General features: G+C 41.3%; 1 protein-coding gene across 10 annotated transcripts in view; it reads right to left on the bottom strand.

The window, feature by feature from the left end:
• kcnma1a (potassium large conductance calcium-activated channel, subfamily M, alpha member 1a) overlaps window positions 1–15,152 on the bottom strand; it is a 953,094-nt gene that overhangs the window by 172,648 nt on the left and 765,294 nt on the right. For all 10 annotated transcript variants that reach the window (XM_072282727.1, XM_072282725.1, XM_072282726.1 and 7 more), the window contains 2 exons: window positions 14,150–14,236; window positions 1,451–1,527 (listed from right to left, as the gene is read on the bottom strand). In XM_072282727.1, the coding sequence (XP_072138828.1) occupies window positions 1,451–1,527; window positions 14,150–14,236 (164 nt within the window). The remainder of the gene's footprint in view (window positions 1–1,450; window positions 1,528–14,149; window positions 14,237–15,152) is intronic.

The following is a 15,152-nucleotide window of genomic DNA, read 5'->3' on the forward strand; positions in this document are numbered from 1 at the left end:
AATGGGCCTAAAAGGTTTGGACAAATGGCTAAGTAGGTCAGGTATATGTTAACAATGTGACATGACTAATGTCAATGTAATGATAAATCTGCTGGAATTTCTACTTAGATGTGACAGCAGCTACTAAGATGTGTGTCCTTATCAAAAAAAAATATATCCTTGCAATTCTGGTGTTGTTTCTCAGGTATTACATATTGCATGCTCAGCCAATGTGGGCTGTGAAATACAATGCATTTGGCAAGGATTTGTCTTTGTTTTTCCAGCTGACTTGTAGCATTACCTCTGGAGTTTTCAAACAGCGGCAGTTTAGCTCTGACAACCTCTTTCTTCAGCCTCACTAATCATGTCATTTTATTTATACATCTGTTCTACATCACATCATTAATAGATTGAAATTTGGACTCCTCATTTTAAGCACACTGCTATTCTCCACGTATATTTTTAATTTTTTGCATGTGGTTTAATTACATTAATGCTAATTATTTTTCGCTCTCCAATCTGTAGCATTCATTAATTTTCCCAGAATTGTCATTATATATTAATGGCATAATGTTAATCTAAACCTGCCTTTCTTTCAGGTAATTAAACTTCCTTTCATATAGCCTGAATTATGCTGCTCTCCATTTAATGTCCTTACTCTTACTTATACAAGTAGGTTAAAAGAGTTAGTGAAGGACATTCCTAGCATGGTTACACTGGCGTAAGAGTATGCCCCGAGAAAAGGTATATGTGACAACAGGACAAAGAGAGACACCCAACGTGTCACACACGTGTGTTTCATTAGTCAGTTTCAGGACAGCAGTGGAACAGCCAAATTGTCCATCATACTCTTAACAGAGAACAGGTGGCGTGAAGAAAAATCTTAAGGTGAGGAAGTGTGTCCTTCAAAATATTTCAGTGGAAACCATGTTCTGTCAACATCACAAGAAGATGCATTAAATCTTGCTAAAAATAATAATTTTACTCTTACCCACATTGATTTTAAAAGAGTTGACTTTCAATGATTATTAGAATTCAGTTTCCATGCACGTTGACCTCTATGCAACTCGTCTATAGGTTTATATGCTGTAGCAAGCTTTATGGCTATTGAAGAGAACTCTGCCAAATGGGGGCTATAATTAATAGGCGAGTGGTGATAAAAATGTGCACCTGTACACTTGAAAGCTGTTAAAAATGAGTGCGTTGCTGTTGGACAGCAGACATTTATAGTGTGTTGTTTATATTCAATGTCTACAGGGTGAGTAAATGGAGCTTTAACTACACAACTGTACTCCATCTCTGATCTTCAATGACAAGCTAATAACACAAAGCACTTGATGACTGGTATGCCCTTCACCAGTATCTACACACTGAAGACAAAACACCTCAACATTCAATCCCGTACATTGGTCTCAAATCATAATCAGTAATTACAAGCTGTTGATGCAAAGATGATGGAATTATTACTTACGTCGTTTACAGCCACATTTCTTAATCCTTTTTGTGTCTGTGATGTCATCATGACAAGCCTTACAGTAGAAAAAGGCCCTAAAGAAATAGATTATAAAATGACCATTTAATGGACAAATAATTTTACTGGGGTAGAGTGGCATGTTTTCTACTGATCTCCAAAGGAAGAGCAGATGTCTTAAACAGCCAGTCTTTACTGAACACATGTAAAGTCAGAGTTAATAGTAGCTAGTGTTTAAGTTTTAAGTATCTGAGTAAGGTAACGAATACTTGTTTTAGGGGAAGTAATTTGTTCCAAATGAAGTAAAGGTGTATTCAAGAACACATTAACAGAGGAATGACCTTTCAACTCATTAATCTGCTTCTTTCCCAGAGTCTGCTCACTCGGTGTTAGCGTGGGCTGTACCCGACGTACTTAACCTCCAGGGGGAAAGATGTGTGAAGTTTCTCCCTGACCCCCCAAGGTAATTGACTGAAACTCCAGAATATCAATCTAGCCTAACAAGGCCTATTATTCAATCCCCACCAGCTGCCTTCTACCAATGACGTTTCCATAGCGGCAGTATCACAGAAACCATTGTTTCCTCAAGTCGTCGATCATCTCTGTCAGTACATATCATTATAATCTTCAGATATGTAGCTGCTCCTTTTGAAGGGGTTCATCAGCACAGCCTGAACTGCTTTTGCTAAGACTTTGTTCCAACATCCACACCACTCTGCGGGGGGAAAGAACATTCTAATCTCCAGTCCTGCTTGAGGCTTGTTAATTCTGCGCTTATTTCCTGTAACTCTGTGCTCCATGTCCAAGTTAAATAACTGGCTCACATCTACATTATCCATGGTTATCAACACTTGAGAGCTCTGGACACTCTTCCCAACTTATTCCTCTGATGCACTTGGTTCCGAGGAGATCCTTTCATAAGGAGCTCTTTTCACATGTAACATTTTTTTTGACTGCTTCTCGCAGTTGATAACAATAATTTCAACCAGTGTCTGGATTTATCAGTCAATACAGAGTTAATCTCATTTATTTTACAGCATTAGAGTACGAAAGCATTCCAAAATGCTTTGCAAACAAAATTTGGCACTGAGCTATTCTAAAACTTATTTGCTATGCGGTAAAAAGGTTCAATCCAAGGAAGAGGCTTTAAAGAGCCCTGTTTAAGAGGAAAGGGAGGAGAGAGGTTCGGGGTGGGAGGGGGGGGTGAAATTCCAGAGTTCAAATGCCAGGTAGCTGAGGGCACGGATGTCGATGGCACAGCAGTTGAAATAGGTACTATTCAAGAACCAGAGTTAGAGATCAGTGAGTTCTCAGAAGGTGAGATGATGCTGTACAGATGGAGAGGGGTGAGTTTATAGTGGGATGTGAAAATAAGGATAGTAACTTTAAGACTGATGGTTTTAAATTTAGGCATTTAATAACCTGATTTTCTACTGGGAATCTGCCTTGGTGGGAGAGAAGACCAAACAGAGTGTCAAAACCAGTCATATGCAAAAGAACACGAGAAACAAGAACAGGAGTAGTCCCCTCAGCTGAGTGAACCCACCTTATCTTTCAATAAGATTATCATGGATAATCTGCCTTGTCCACTTTCCCTCCTGATCTTTACATCCTTTAATTCCTTTCAAGTGAAAAACATCTAACAAGTTCAGTGAGGAACAGAATGCCAAAGATCCACACCCCTCTCCAGTTGTGGCCTCTTTAACCCTGGCTATTGTACAAGGTTAACAGTGGAGGAACCAACTCAAATGAGGGGGAAGCTATCAATCTTGTCAAGGTCAAGAAATGGGAGCCATTGGATGAAAAAAACAAAATCTCAGGATGATCAATGTTTCTCCTGCAGTGGGTGGCTGGGTTCTAGAATGCGCTGGAGGGGAGTGGTGGAGCTGGGAGTGGGGGTGTCCATTCAGTTGCACTATTCAAAACGTAGCTGGTTAGGGGGAAAAAAAAGAGGACTGAACTCTGGGGAGAGGGCACGTAGTAGGGCTGGCCAAAAAGCTGATCAGGTCTCAATGGGAAGAATGGCCTTTTCCAATGTTTCAGCATTTCTGTGATCCTCAACATTCTGGGGTGGAAGTCTCAGGGGTGTCAGAGTGAAGATACCTGGCAACAACCACTAGATGACACAAGCAATTTCTGCGCGTGTATGTATGCATGTGTCACTCTCTCTCTTTTCTCTCTCACATACACATACACTTTCCCTCCCTCTCAGAAGCTTGCTAAAATCCACTCCTTTGACCAAGCTCTTAGCCCTTATTCTAACTGCATACAGCTTGGTGCCAAATCTTGTCTGTTCACATACTGTGAAATGCCCTGGACTATTTCATTAACACATACAGATACTACATGTGAATGAGTGATAGTAGAGAGAAGCAATGAGAACTTTACTCTCATTCAGTATCAGTCCAGAGCCCTGTACAGAAGTAAATTATTGCATAGGTCTCTTTATTAGGCACAATGATCTCTCCCCCAATTTCGAACTGCACCTTTAAACCATGAACTATTTTCCCAGAATATGGGTTCTTTTAGTGAGATTCCAATTCGAAGTCATAAAGTTAGAGAATAATAGAGCATGGAAACAGGCCTTTCTGCCCAACTCATCCATGCTGACCATGGTTTCCACTAAGCAAGTCCTATTACTCTCAATTGGCCCAGATCTCTATAAACCTTTTCTATCTGTGTACTTACTCAGATGTTTTTTTTAATGATTTTTTGTACCTGCTGCTGGCAACTCAGCTATAAAATTAAAACCAACTGCAGCCCATGGACTCACGGTTTTTTGATGTCCAAAACAACCCAAACCCCAAGAATCGGGCCTCACCAGGATGTGGTCAGTGGCCAGGATGTGCTGCCAGTTCAGTGTCTACTTGAACCAGTTTGCTATTCCAAAGTACACCGTGACCCAACCAGCTTATTGAATCAGAAGATGTTAAGCAGACCAGGCCCACAATCTTGGAAAAAAAATAAAAGCAGATTTGCCGGTGGCATTATTTGAAATTGGGATCATGGTCAGTACAGAATTCATGGGTTGAAAGGCTTGTTGTTGAAAGGCTTCAGTTCTGATGAAGGGCTTTTGACCTGAACTGTTAACTGGCTTATCTTCTCTTTCTGCAGATGCAGCTTGACTGGTTGAGTTCTTGCAGAATTTCTGCTTTGATTTCTAGGCCCATTCTCTCTACAGCAGGAGCTCCCAACCTGGGGTCCATGGACCTCTCAGCTAATGGTAAGGTTCAGTGGCATCAAAAAGGTTGGGAACCCATACTCTATAGGAAAGAAGAACGAGAGCTGATCTCATTGTAGCACAGATAATTTTTAAGAGACTTGGAAAGGTAGATATGGCGTTGATTTTTTTCTTCTCTGGTTGGCATGTCCAGCATCAGAGATTAGATTCTCAAAATTTGGAGTCAGCCAATTAGGACAGAGATGAGGAGAAATGTCTTCAATAATATCACCTTTTATTCTCCTAAACTTAATACAAGAATACAGTACCCTTGCTTAAATAGCAAAACCAGAACTATATGTAGTAGTCCAGGTTAAATCTCATCAGTGCACTTGAACTTTGCATCAAAATGTCTGTAACTCTATCCTACCTTGCAATAAAGGCCAACGTCTCATTTGACTTCCTAATTGCTTGATCTTCCTTCATACTATTTTCTGTTTCATACGCTCGGCTCCCAGATCCCACTGCACTACAATATTTTGTAGTCTCACTCTATTCAAATAATGACCTGTTTTAATTTTTCAATATAAATCATTTCGCAATTGTCTGAGCTAAATTCCATCTGTCATTCCTTTGCCCGTTTTCCTGAATGATTGAGATCCCGTTGTAACCTTGGACAGGCCTCTTTATTGTCCACCACACCACCAATTCTGGTGCCATCCACAAACTGTATAACAGCCGTGGACCCAGCACCAGTCCCAGTGGTAAACCACTGGTGATAGGCCTTCAGTCTGAAAAGCAACCTCTACAACGCTCTCTGACTCCTTCCACCAAGCCAATTTTAAATCTATCTGGTTAGCTGACTTGGGTTCACATGGGGTTTCACCTTTCAGACCATTCTAACATGAAGAAACTTGTCAAAATCCTTGCTAAAATCCAGAGTCCCTGCAATTTATTCCCTTGTTTCCACAATATCTTAGGGTACACTTGGTCAGGCCTTTGGGAGTCATGCACTTTAATTTACCTCCTCTTTCATAACATTCATATGATTCAAGACATCACTGTGCTCTCCCCTGAATTCCTAGCTTTTATGAGTTTCTCCAAGTTAAAAAGAAACATTGTTTCCTCTGAAGGCCTCACTCATTTCCTGTGGCTCCTCACACAGACAACCTTACAAATCTTTCAAGGGATCTATTTTTTCTCTGGTTGCCCTTTTGCTCTTAATATAGTTATAGAATCTCTTAGGATTTTCCTTTACCTTATCTACCAAGAATATATCATGCCCTCTTTTTGCCCTCGTAATATCCTTCTCAAGTGCCCTCCTGCATCCCTTAATTTCCTTCCAGAACTCAGTTGATCCCAGCTGCCTATACCGGACATCTACCTCCTCCTTTTTCCTGACAACAGCCTCATCAGCCACAGTCTGATAATCCTGCCAGCCTTGCTCTTTTGCTTGAACAGAAACATGTTGGCCCTGAACTCTTCTTATCTCATGTTCAATTAGAACATCTATCTTGGTTGCAACATTTAGTTACAACTGGAAAGCTGAAAGGAAAGAAGAAGCAGAGGCAGACAGAGAATGAGAATGACAGATGGAATAACATCATGGTTAGAAACAGGGGAGGCAACAACTACAATTTGGAGGGTCAGGGACCATGATGGATGGAGAGACATGATCGCCCACGCCGAATGGCAAGGCACCTGAATGATGATCTTGGTTGGTTTGTGACCCATGCAAACTAAATACTGCTACAATAGTACTCCCAGAAACAAGACTCACAGGGATGGTCAAGAGACCAATTATGACTTGGAAAAAGCACCAAGGAAAAATGAAATGATGGTGTCCACTTTGCTTGAGCAACCAGTAGGCCAGGCTTATGCCCACTGGATGTCTTACAATTTCAGATGACCACTGGCTGTGCAACATCACCAATATGGGTCCGACAATACTCCATTCCACTGCAGGACAGGGCAACATTTTACAAAGGATTATCAGCAAAACATCAGGAGATCAATTGCAAGGGTTGCAGCAGAAGTGTCCCCAGACTGCCATGGACACTTTAGCATTACAAATACAAGAGATCTTGCAAATGCTGGAAATACAGAGCAACACACACAAAATGCTGGAGGAACTCAGCATAAATTTCCATGGATGCTGCCTGACCTGTTGAGTTCCTTCAGCATTTTGTGTATGTGATACTTTGACATTGAAAAGATCCATGAAAATGTCCAACAGCAACTCAGATAAACCCAAGTCTGAATTGCCAACTTCTGTGAAAAAGATCACCACATGGTGACATCCAAGAGGTGTTGTCATATTTAGGAGGGAAGGTCTGCTCTCAGTGGAAGAGATTTGCTTGGTTTAAAGTGAAATTGCTGATCATTAATAAGAAACTAAACAGAACAAAATCCAGTGCAAAGTTAAAATCAGTACCACTAACACTAAGGAAAGAGAGTGATTGTCTCAAGTTTATGAAGCTCTTGAATGCAGTAACCATGGGAGGTCACTACCAGAAAAAAATTAATTGACTAGTGAAACGATTAAAGACTCTTGCAAGAGAAAATATTATATCTGATGAAGATTGATTGAAAAATGACGTAGAAAGACAATTGTCTCTCATCAGGCGTCAAGACCACAGACTATCTGGAGTGTAAGTAGCCAACCTTGAGACTTCAAGATCAAAACAAAGGAATGTTCTGCACTTCAGATGGCCTCAGACTTGTGCAGGATGGCTTGAAGAACCTACCAAGAAAGCTGTCTATCACCCCGCCAATGCTATTACTGTTGAAAGCAAGAAGATGTCCTATTGGATTGGAAGCCAAATTTGCAAGAAAGAAAGATCACTGTGATACAAGAGATTCTGATGATACTGGAAATCATGAACAACACATACAAAATGCTGGAGGATCCTAACAAGTAACATCTAAGGAAGAAAATGAACAGTCAGTGTTTTGGGCTGACCTCTGCCATTTTGTTGTGTTGCTCAAGATTACTGCAAATTATTGGACCAAATGCCAACTTGTGCTCAAATGAGACATGAAGTCCGCCAAAGAAAAGTTGGACAAGGCTATTGATTCATTGTTGATTGGAAAGGGTCTTGGAAAGGATTGCGTTCCTGTGGAAATCATTAAATGTAGAAACAAAGTCTACTAATACAAATATTTAAATATTGGAAAGAGGCTGAGAGACCACTACCTATGTAAGATGTAAATATTCTCAAACATAAAGGAGATAAGAATGAAGTAGCAACTAGAATTATACTGATGGTAAGCACAGAAGAAAAGCTTTCACAAAAGGTTTGGATGGGAGGGGCATGGAGGGCTATGGCCCATGTGCCGATCAATGGGACTAGGCAAAATAAAAGCTTGGCATGTTTCTATGCAATAGTGCTCTATGATTTTACGATTCTATTACTCTAAAAGTTGCTTTGGCATTGCAGAGTAGCTGATGATTCAGAGCTGGGCATTCAACTAAAGGCAATATTTTACCTCCAACAACTTCAAGAAAAGTACAGCAAACACACTTGACCAGTATACAGCAACTGAGCAGGCTCACGTTACCTCATTAGTGCTGGTAGTCCAGGAGAAGAAACTTTTCTGGGAGAGGAAATTCTCCCCGTACTTTAGAAGGAGAAGACAAGATTCCTTCCAATCCACTTTAGCCACATTCTTGTTCCACAAGGTAGTTACTGTTTAACTTATTGAGTTAGTTTCAGACAGCTTCAAGCTCTAAATGAAGAATGTGTCCTTGCCCTTACAATCTTTGGAATCTTCCCTGAACTGCACATTCCAATGTTGGAAGAGGGATTATGCCTCTATTGAAAATCAGATGGGAATCTCTTTCCTCTGTCAAGCATCATGGTAGCATAGCAGTTAGCATGATGCGGTTAGAGCTCCCGGCATCAGAGTTTGGTGTTCAATCCTGGCGTCCTCTGTAAGGAGTTTGTATGTCCTCCCCATGGAATGCATGGTCTCCCATGAATAATCTGGTTTTCTACTGGTTGGTAGGTTAATTAGTCATTGTAAATTGTCCCATGATTAGACCAGGGTTAAATCCGGGGTTGAATACAGCATGGCTCGAAGGGCTGGAAGGCCCTATTCCACGCTGTATCTCTAAATAAAATTAATGACTCAAGGTGAAGACTGATGTCAGTCAGGTGCTTTTCAGCAAACTTCTACTCACTGATGATGCTGCATTATAATACACAAACGGTCTATGATTAGGACTCTTGGATCGCCTTTCACAAGCCGGTCAGGCATTTGCTCTCACTGTCGACAAAAAGAAAACAGCTGTACTCAACCGCGGGCTTTCACCAGGTTCATTAATCGCTCCTCATGGGAACCAGTGAGAAGTTCAAAAGTTCAGCTTCTTCCAACTTTTCACTGGAGGAAGAACTCAATGCCCATATCAGAAAAACTGTGACCACCTTCAGCAGACTAGCTCAACTCCCAGATCAGCCTCATGACCAAAATACTAATGTACAAAGCGTGAGCTACTAACCTCTAGAGAGACATGGGCAATTTTTTCTCTCCAAGAACTAAGGTTAAACAGTTTCCAATGGCACTGCCTAAATGCCAGCATCAATATCAAATGCGAGAGAGAGAGTCACCATTGCAGAAGCACATCAGAGGGCAGATTAACTAGATCCAACAGCCCCAGTCGAACTTGGATGACTCCTTACTTAGGCCATTTGAGCTGACTATAAGATGGTCACACAGACTTTAGGGCATGGTGTGCCGGGATCCAAGTAGGAAACAAGAATACTCCTGATCTTCGCAATTGAGATCATAGACGCACAGAAAGCCGTAGAGCAATGCAACACAGATGCAGGCCTTTCAGCCCAACCAGTCCATGCCAACCATGGTATCCACCCAGTTAGCATCAATTTCCTGAGTTTGGCCAATATATCTCTACACCCTCCCCTCCACGTACATTTCCAAATGCTCCCTAAATGATACTACACCTGCCTCAACCACTTCCCTCTGGCAGTTCAATCCAGATACTCAGCACTTCCTGCATGAAAAATTTGCCTCTAAAGTCCCTTTCAAATTATTCCCTTCTCAACCTCAATCTATACTCCCTAGACCTGGACTCCCCTACTTGCATGTAGAAGGATGAGGGATGACCTAACAGAGATATATAAAATCATAGATAAGGTGGATGGTGGCGTGATTTTATAAACTTCTTTAGGTCGTCCCTCATCCTCCTACACTAAAAGAACTGAGAACCTAGCCTGGCCTGCCTCAGGCTTTCCAGACCTTGCAACATTCTTGTAAATCTGCACTTATAAATCCTATTTTATCAATCTGGAGGAGATTTTAACTGATACTAATAGGAGGAAAAAACTCCACCATGGATGGTCCCAAGCCCAGCTGCAAAGGAGGAGGGCTGGGCATGAGGCCGGCTAGCAATCACATCACGTAAAAACCCAGAGCTACAGAAATGTCAACTGAAGCTCCAAAGACCTCTCCCCTGGGAGAGGAAGTATCTTCGCCTAGATGACCTATTAAGGCATGTATTGAAAGCGGAAGCCACAGGGCTGATCAAACTTCTCTCAGCCCAGGACAGAGGACTCTAGTGAGCTACTATTGGTAGCTATTGTCCTGGTAGGAGTGATGGGCTTAAGAGGAAGAAGGAATAGAAGGAAAACAGGTGACATTCACAGGTCATCAAAGTCCATGTTAGGGACAAGCTCTACAACTCGAAGCGATGTGACCCTGAGAGATGCTTCTGGACTGAATGCATCTCATAGAAACGTGCGCGTGTGTATACACACACACACACACACACACACACACACACACACCAATCACTGCCACAGATGATCCAAATCTCAGATTCTCAAATTACTGAGTCACACGAGACATGGTGAGCCAGCTACATCATTGGCTGCAGTAGAAAGGATGCCAATGAGTAAAACTCAGAGCAGGAACTGATTCCAAGCTGCTTAAATAAAGTGAGAAAAAGCTGTATAGCCTCCTGAGGCAGCCCCGCCACTCAATAAAATCATGGGCAATCTGAATTTGGCCCTGGCCTGTTCCCACAACCTTTGATTCTTGAGTCAAAAAGTCTTGGCAATGATTTAATTCAATCATTGCACAACCTTCTGCAGTAGAGAATTCAAAAAATTCACATCTCTCTGAGAGAAGCATTTTCTCATCTCCTTAAATGGCAAATTCCTTACTCTGAGATTTATCCTCAAGATCTATGTCCCTCCACAACTGGATGGGACTACAACTAGAGGTCATGGGTTAAGGGTGAAAGGTAAAAAACTTAAGGGGATCATGAAGGAAAACATTTTTGCTCAGAAGGTCATGAGAGTGTGGACTGAACTGCAAGCACAAGTGGTGAATACGAGCTCAATTTCAACATTTAAGAGAAGTTTGGATAGGTACATGGATTGTAGCGGTATGGAGGGCTGGTCAAAGGGTGTAGGCAGCTTAAAGGTTCAGAATGATTAGAATGGGCCAAAAGGCCTGCATTTATGCTGTATTTTTCTATAACTCTATGACTGTACATCCTCTCAGCTTCTACCCCAACAGAAAATTCTGTTCAAAATTTTCCAACAAAACTGCCTCATTGTGTTATATGACTAATGTACTCTACCTCTCCATTCCAGAAACCACTCTAATAAAATCTGATCCTTTTCCCTTTAAATTAAGAGACCAGAACTGTGCACAGTAGTTCAGGTATGGTTTCACTAATGCCTCATACAACTGTACATAGAACATAGAACTTTACAGCACATTACATTCCCTTCAGCCCAAAATGTTGTGCCTACTATGTAACCGACTCCAGAAACTGCCTAGAATTACCCTAGCACATAACCCTCTATTTTTCTAAGCTCTATGTACCTATCTAAGAGGCTCTTAAAAGACCCTATTGTATCCGCTTCCACCACCACCGCCGGCAGTGCATTCCACGCCCCCACCAATCTCTGTGTGAAAAACTTACCCTTGACATCCTCTTGGTACCTATTTCCAAGAACCTTAAAACTATGCCCCCTCGTGTTAGACACTTTAGCCCTGGGAAACAGCCTCAGGCTATCCACACGATCAATGCCCCTCATCAGCTTATACACCTCTATTAGGTCACCTCTCATCCTCCATTGCTCCAAGGAGAAAAGGCCAAGTACACTCTACCTATTCTCATAAGGTACGCCCTCTAATCCAGGCAACATCCTTGTAAATCTCCTCTGCACTCTCTCTATAGTATCCACATCCTTCCTGTAGTGAGATGATCAGAACTGAACACTGTAGTGGGGGCTTTCTTTGGAGGAAACATTCCAATTTGTTTTTTTAATTATTACTTTTCTAATTATTGTGTGTCTACATTTGCACCTTTGTACAAAGACACTCAAATCACTCTGAAATCACTCTGAACTGTTGCATTCTGTAATATCTATCCATTTCATCAATACTCAGTTTCTCATTGCAAGAATTCCCAACCTGGTGTCCACGGACCCCTCGGTTAATGGTAGAGTTCATGGCATAAAAAAATGGTTGGAAACCCCTGTTCTATAGCAAAATGTATACTCTCACATTTCCTTACATTACACACTATCTACTAAATATTTACCCCTAACAGTTAACCATCTATACCCCTTTGCAGACTTGTTCAGTTCTCATAACTTGTCTTTACATCCAATTTTGTATTGTCAACAAATTTAAAGTTAAAATCCCTTCATCTGCTCCTCACTTGGAGCAAAAGAATCACAGAGCACATTAATAGGTCCCTCAGCCCAAAGTCCACATGAACCATGATGTTCTATCAACAATAAACTAATTTTATTCTCCCCACAAGATACCATACTAGAGGAAACTAGAGCCTAAGAAAATGGTCGACCCATATGCCTTTGGGTCTGGAAGTAAATAAATGCACCCAAGGGAAACTCACACAGAGAGAGCATGCAAACTCCACACAGACAGTACTACATGTCAGGATTGGAGCTGTGAGGCAGCGGCTCTAGCAACCTGCATTGCTACACTTAATCACTAATGTTGATATCTGTTGTTTCAAAAGGAAAACCATTTGGTTTATGATGATCTCTGTCCTCTCTCCTTATGGTGTTATAGTTCTGGCAGGCACTAATTCCCACATTTCTGCAGCAGCCTGGAATATTGATACTCTGGGGCACGTGGCCCACAGAGACAGTCAAGGGCATTGTGTGGTTAGTGGAATGGGAAGACAACTCCAAAAGGTCCAACTACATCTAGTCTCACGTCTCTACCTCCAAACCTTACGGCATTGGATAGACCAAAAGACATTCAATAACAAGCCCTGTGATAATTGACCTCAGCAAGAGCATGGAACATAGAATGGTACAGCAAAAGAACAATCCCTTTGTCCCATTATGTCTGTGGTGACCACAATATCAAATTAAACTAGCCTTATCTGCTTTATCTCCCTCGTTCGCTGCCTGTACATGTCCCTGTCTAAGTTCCTCTTAAACACCACTATTATGCTTGTCTCCACCACTAGTGTGTTCCAAGAACCTATACTCTCTATATAAAAACTCACACCACACATCTCCTTTAAACTTTCCCCTTCTCACCTTAAAGCTATGTATTTTAGTACATTACATTTCTACTCTGAGAAAAATATTCTGTCTAAGTCAGCTATGATGCACATAATTTTATAAACTTCTATTTGGTCTCCCCTCAGCCCCCAGTGCACCAGGGAAAACTACTCAAGTTCGTCCAACTCCTCCTTAGAGTTAATGCTCTCTAATCCACGAAGCAATCTGGTGAATCTCTTCTGTACCCGCTCCACATCCTTCCTGTAATGGGACAACCGGAAATGCACACAATACTCCAAATGTGCTCTAACCAACATTTCAAACAGCTGGAGGATTTGGAGCTGTACAGAACTGCACAGATTGGAAGATCAGCCACATGAACTACCCTATCCCAGCCAGGTGTAGAAATCTCCCACCTCCATTCAGTCTGGTCATCACTTGGCCTGGTGCAATATACACCATGAGATACAAGAGCAGAACCAGGCCATTCATCCCATCAAGTCTGTGTTCCATTCAATTAGGCTGATTTTTTTAAACCCCATTCACCCTGTAATCCTTAATTTTTTTACCAATCAAGAACCTGTAAATATTTACTTGGAATATACTCAATAAAGGGACATCCCATTGTTCTGTTTTATCCCTTTATCTCTTTATTCATTGCCTTCTCTCTGGTTGTGACCTCAGATCCTAGATTCTCCTGCTAATGAAAACATCCTCTCCTCAGGCTTTTCAGAACTTGTCAGGGTTCAATGAGATTCCCATTAACTTCCTAAACTCCATTGAGTACAGGTCCAGAGTCATAACATACTCCTCATAATCTTGCATCATTCACTCTTGTGAACTTCTTCTGGAGCCTTACCAGGGCCAACACATCTTTTCTTAAATAAAGGGCCTAAAATTGCTCACTATATTTCAAATGCAGTTTGACCAATGGCTTATAAAGCCTCAGTAGTACAGCCAATATTTAATGAAACAGATTACAGTTATTTTCAATGCCTGTGGATTAAAGAAACAAGGTACCTTTTCACTTCTTTAGCGTCACTTGCAATGAAGAAACCCAATGTGCCTTCATGGATCTTGATGTGGTTCCCAGGATTGATTAGTATGCTACTCAGTGAAAACACAAAACACCATATTTTTGTTAGTTACTGGAGAAGTGAACCATTCTCTCTCTGGCACACATATCAAAGGGGAATACATTCCCATTGTAATGGAAATCATTCCCATATGAACTTAAATTTCAATAGCTCTATACACTCTAACAGATGACCAAATGATTCAATTAATAAATGAAAGGAGCTTTCTTGTTCGTCTTATAATATTAAGATGCATTGTTACCAAGGCACCATCTGCTTAAAAATATACAGCCTTAAATTAATTCTCATTTTTCCTCAATTGAAAACCTCATCATAACAAAATATAGGCCATATAGTTTTATCTGGATCACAGAGGTTAACCTAGCATCCAAATCAACAGAGGAAGTGTACTTTTAAGATAACTTTTCATGTCAATTTTCCTTAAAAGAATTACTGTTGTTTTGCTCCTGAAGATCAGCTGTGTTATTTACAGATCTACCTTTTTTTATTTGCTATTCCTTGCCCTGTTTGGTCCAGGATCTCCAAAGGAAGTGTGCTAAAATTCAAAGACTATGAGCTAACTTGTTTTTATTTATTCATCGAGATAGCGCACAGAACAGACCCTTCTGGCCTTTCGAGCCGCAAGTCCTAGCAACCTCTGATTAACCCGAGCCTAATCACAGGACAATTTACAATGGCCAATTAATACACTATCTGGTACATCTTTGGACTCTGTGAGGAAACCCTTGCAGTCATGGGAAGGACATACAAACCTCGTATAGACAGTGCCAGAACAGAACTCCAAACTCTGACACCCAGGGCTGTAATTGCACCAAGCTAACCACTACGCTACCATGGCACCCCTCAGGCATTCCCCACTTAAAGTGTGAGGAAGGCGATACATGGAAGGAATATTCCTGAAATCTACCTGGGCATTATTCACAGAT

Source organism: Mobula birostris, chromosome 18 (genome assembly GCF_030028105.1).
Source record: "Mobula birostris isolate sMobBir1 chromosome 18, sMobBir1.hap1, whole genome shotgun sequence".
NCBI lineage: Eukaryota > Metazoa > Chordata > Chondrichthyes > Myliobatiformes > Myliobatidae > Mobula > Mobula birostris.